The sequence below is a fragment of the Tetrahymena thermophila genome (assembly GCF_000189635.1).
Source record: "Tetrahymena thermophila SB210 genomic scaffold scf_8254792, whole genome shotgun sequence".
NCBI classification, from domain to species: Eukaryota; Ciliophora; class Oligohymenophorea; order Hymenostomatida; family Tetrahymenidae; genus Tetrahymena; species Tetrahymena thermophila.
In genome coordinates, this window is record NW_002476548.1 from 15826 (window position 1) to 19951 (window position 4126).

A 4126-nucleotide genomic window follows, 5' to 3' on the forward strand; every position below is an offset into this window, starting at 1 on the left:
CCATCTAAATACCTAATTAATACTATTTTTTCTTAAATATTTCAAAAGTTGGAATAAAATTGGTGATTAGGGTGCATCAGGTTTAGGTTTTGGTTTAGCAAATTGCTCCAATCTCTCAAATTTGTCACTTTATCTCAAGTAAAAACAGTTTATTTGATTTGGAGTGTGTTATTTTTACTTATAAACTTTAATTTAAAACTATTTAGCCCTTTTAATTTGTTTATTATCTTTTAAACCGATTTAGTTTTCTTTAAATTTTTTATTATATTAGCATTTATTTTTCTTCTATCTTTCTTAATTTAACTCATTTTTTTATTTTAAATATTTGCTTTTATTATTAATTAATTAATTTTTTATTTTTTCCTTGTAAATAACTTATTAATTATATTTTTCTTTAATATATAAAAAGTTAAAATTAAATTGGTGCAATGGGTGCATAAGGCTTAGGTTCTTCTTTATAAAATTGTCCAAATCTCTCAAATTTAACAGTTGAACTTGAGTAAATTTAGTTTATTTGTTTTGGATTGTGATATTTTAAAAAATATAGCTCTTTTAATTTATTTATTTATTAGCTTTTTATTTGATTTATTTATCTTTTTCTTTTTTATTTTGCTAATTTTTTATTATTTATTAATTGTAAAAAAATTTTATTTTATTATTTTATTTTAATTTAATTTAATTTAAAAGTTCTGACTAAATCAATGAATCGAAAGTAATAAGCAAGTACCTTAAATCAAAAAGATTAATTATTTTTCAAATATATTTCTGGTGATAGACAAGTGATAAAAAAGGATGAATTAATATTAAATATTTGACTAATAAATAATATTATATTTTATTTTTTAATATTTTGTAATAAGATAATTTATACTAAAATACAGATAAAGCTATTCTTAGTTTTAAAATTTCGTTAAAAAACTAAAATTATAAAAATTTAATAAAAAATTGAATGCCTTAAATTGATTTAAAATGAATAATATTATAAATCAAAATCTATTTTTTATAAATATTTTGGATGAAGAAAAAAATTACTTAAACATAAAGGACATTCTAAAAAGTAATGATTCCGCTTCATTATATATTAGAAAGGCATTTGGCTATATTAATATTAATGTTTGGGAGGGGAGATGTGGAATTTAATTTTATTTTTATCAACCTAGGAATAAAAGAGATTTATTTAATTATGTGTAATAATCATCAAAAATCTTTCAGATTTAAATGCTGGTTAATTCGAATTTATTTTGTATTGAAGATAATAAATAATATGACTTTTTTTTAATATTCTTCATAACTTAGGAATACAATTTAATAAAGTCTAAAAACTAATATTAGGCATAAAATTTATCTTTATTTTAAACATATGATTATTCAAGATTTTAATTAAATTTAGAACAAAAAATTTAGATTTTAAAATAAACACAAAAAAAAATGTCTTAATTAAAATAGAAAAAGTTTACAAAAATAAAAAATGTAATTAATTTTAAAATGATATATTCATAATATTAATACATTTTAAATAATTAATAGTTCCATTGCTCTTACTTTTCTAAACATTAAATACTCCAATTAGACTTAAGGTAGGATTTGATTGCTTTTTTTTGTACATTAAATAAGCAATAAATTTATTCTTTTATAATATAATCATTAAAATGTATGTACATATTATTCCTTCAACATTTAGGACTAACTTCATAGGTGCTAATTCGCGATTAGGAATTGGATTATCAAGATGCGAAAATTTAATAAACTTGAATTTAAACTTTAGGTAAAAATCTTTTATTTTGACATTCATATAATTATAACATTTTAATAACCAATTTTTTATGATAGTAAATGCTAATTAAAAGATGTTGGCACATAAAAGCTATGCGATGGATTAGTAAAATGTAATAAACTTGCATTTTTGTAAATAGACTTTACGTAAATTATTTATTTATAGAAATTTTCTTAAATAATTATTTTTGTTATTCTACTTTTATTCGCTTAATTTTATGGAGAATAACAAGAGTTTGTTTTAATTTTTTTTATAAAAAAAGAAACCTTTTTATAATTTTGTTCTAATTAAATAAATAGCAAAAATAAGATAAAAAATGAAGGTGCCTCTATATTAGGGACTTGCCTAGAAAATATTGTCAATCTTGAATATCTCTAACTCAATTTAAAGTAAGCATAGCAAGCTTATTATAAGTTGAATGAAGGAAAATTCTTTTTTTAGAAAAAACTATATAGGAAACAAAGGAATATAAAACTTAGGCTAAGGAATAGGTTAATCTCAAAAACTGAAAAGATTAAAATTAATATTAGAGTAAAAAATTTTAATTTATAGTTTTAAAAAAATTTCTTTTTATATTTTAAAAAATTACTTTATTTTATTGTTTTTAAATTTAAAACAAAATTTTCATTTGTATTTTGATTATCATTTTAATAAGAGTAACTTATAAAATTATATTATATAAATAAAAGTGAAAACAGCATTGATAAGGGAGCTAAAGATTTAGCTTTAAGCATTTAATAATTAGGAAATAGTCTTGAAGTTTTGGATCTCTCATTTTATCGAAAGTAAATTAATTACATTTCTACACATTTAATTGAACTTTACACTAAATTTAACTAACGTTTAAATGCAAATATATCTATCTATCTTTTATTTTTAAATTAATTTTGAATAACTTTTTTTTCCTATTTATTAAAAATAAATTTTCAATATATTATTAATTTTATAATTTAAATTATTATTTATTTAGTTTTAATTATATTATTAAAATTAAAAGTAAAATCAAAGTATTTAATTTATTTTTTAATAAATAGTTAAATGAAATCTGATTATGAAATTGAAACTGGCGCAGCTTTATTGAATATACCTAATCTCTAAATTTTAGTTTTGAGCTTCGTTTATAAGTAAATTTCTTGATGGTTTATTTTGATTTATTCACTTATTAATAATAAATATAAAATAATAAAAATTCTTATCTTCATGTTTAATCTTAATTAATCTTCTATCACTTATTTTGCAAATATTTTTTATATTTTTAAACTTAATTTTTCATTTTAACTCAATTAATTAATATCTTTATTAAGATTATAATTAAGGTCAGAATATGTCAAGGAAAGCATTTTCGATTACTAAACCTAATAAAATTAAATTCCTTTACAAAATTAGCATAATCTCTTAGATTTGAGTCTTTATTTTTCGTAAATATTCTTTGTTTTAATTTTTATTATTTAATTTTAAACATTAGTATATTTAAAAAAAATTTTATTTACTCAATAATGTTCATTTTTACCTTAAAATTTCTATAAAAATTACTTTTAATTATCAGTAAAATATAATATTTTGATAGTACTCTGATTTGGGTTCGTGTTCCCACCATCATTTATATTATAAATAAACAAAATGAAAAGATATTTAAGTTTTTGATTTCATCTTTAGCTTAAAAGACAAAATTATAAAATTTGGAACTTATATCATAGTAAAAAAATATTATTTATTTATTATTATAGCTTAAGTTTTATATTAAAAAATTAAATAATAAAAATATTTTTTTGTTAGATTTTTATTTGCTATTTTTTATTTTAGCTTTAATAACAAATTTATGTTAAATTTTTTCTGATTAAATTCAATATTAATTGAAATAAATTATTAATTTATATCTAGAAGCTTTAATACTTATGAAAATTTATCAGAAGATATAAGTCATGTTTTAACAAACTGTATGGATATATCAACTTTAGCTTTGAGATTAAAGTAAATTTATTAATATTATTTCAATATTAATTTTTGATTTTCATATTCATTTAATAATTAACTTGTAACTTTTATTGCATTAATTATTGATTCATCCTAGTTAATTTAAATAACTCATATCATTATATTAATTTAACAAAAGTGATTGTAAATTTATAGATAAGGACGCTCAAGTTTTAGGTTCTGCTCTAGAAAAAAATACAAATATTTAAAAGCTTAATCTTTTCCTCTAGTAAAAAAAGAAAAATAGTTTGTTTGATAAAAATATTTTAATTTAATTTTAAAATCTTTAATAAAGAATTCTTTTTAGCCTTAATTAGTAAATTAAATATACAAAAAACATATAAGAGAGAGCATTCATATAATTTTTAAAAAGACTTT

General features: G+C 17.9%; 1 protein-coding gene across 1 annotated transcript in view; it reads left to right on the plus strand. All coding sequences in view use genetic code 6, as the record gives it.

The window, feature by feature from the left end:
* Window positions 1-2898, plus strand: part of TTHERM_01471400 (hypothetical protein) — a gene marked incomplete at both ends in the record, with an annotated part of 3319 nt that extends 421 nt beyond the window's left edge. Inside the window, 7 exons of the mRNA XM_001008963.3 lie at window positions 49-138; window positions 410-499; window positions 1682-1765; window positions 1831-1920; window positions 2074-2163; window positions 2464-2559; window positions 2809-2898. Of these exons, the coding sequence (XP_001008963.3) occupies window positions 49-138; window positions 410-499; window positions 1682-1765; window positions 1831-1920; window positions 2074-2163; window positions 2464-2559; window positions 2809-2898 (630 nt within the window). The remainder of the gene's footprint in view (window positions 1-48; window positions 139-409; window positions 500-1681; window positions 1766-1830; window positions 1921-2073; window positions 2164-2463; window positions 2560-2808) is intronic.
* Window positions 2899-4126: the final 1228 nt, after the last annotated feature.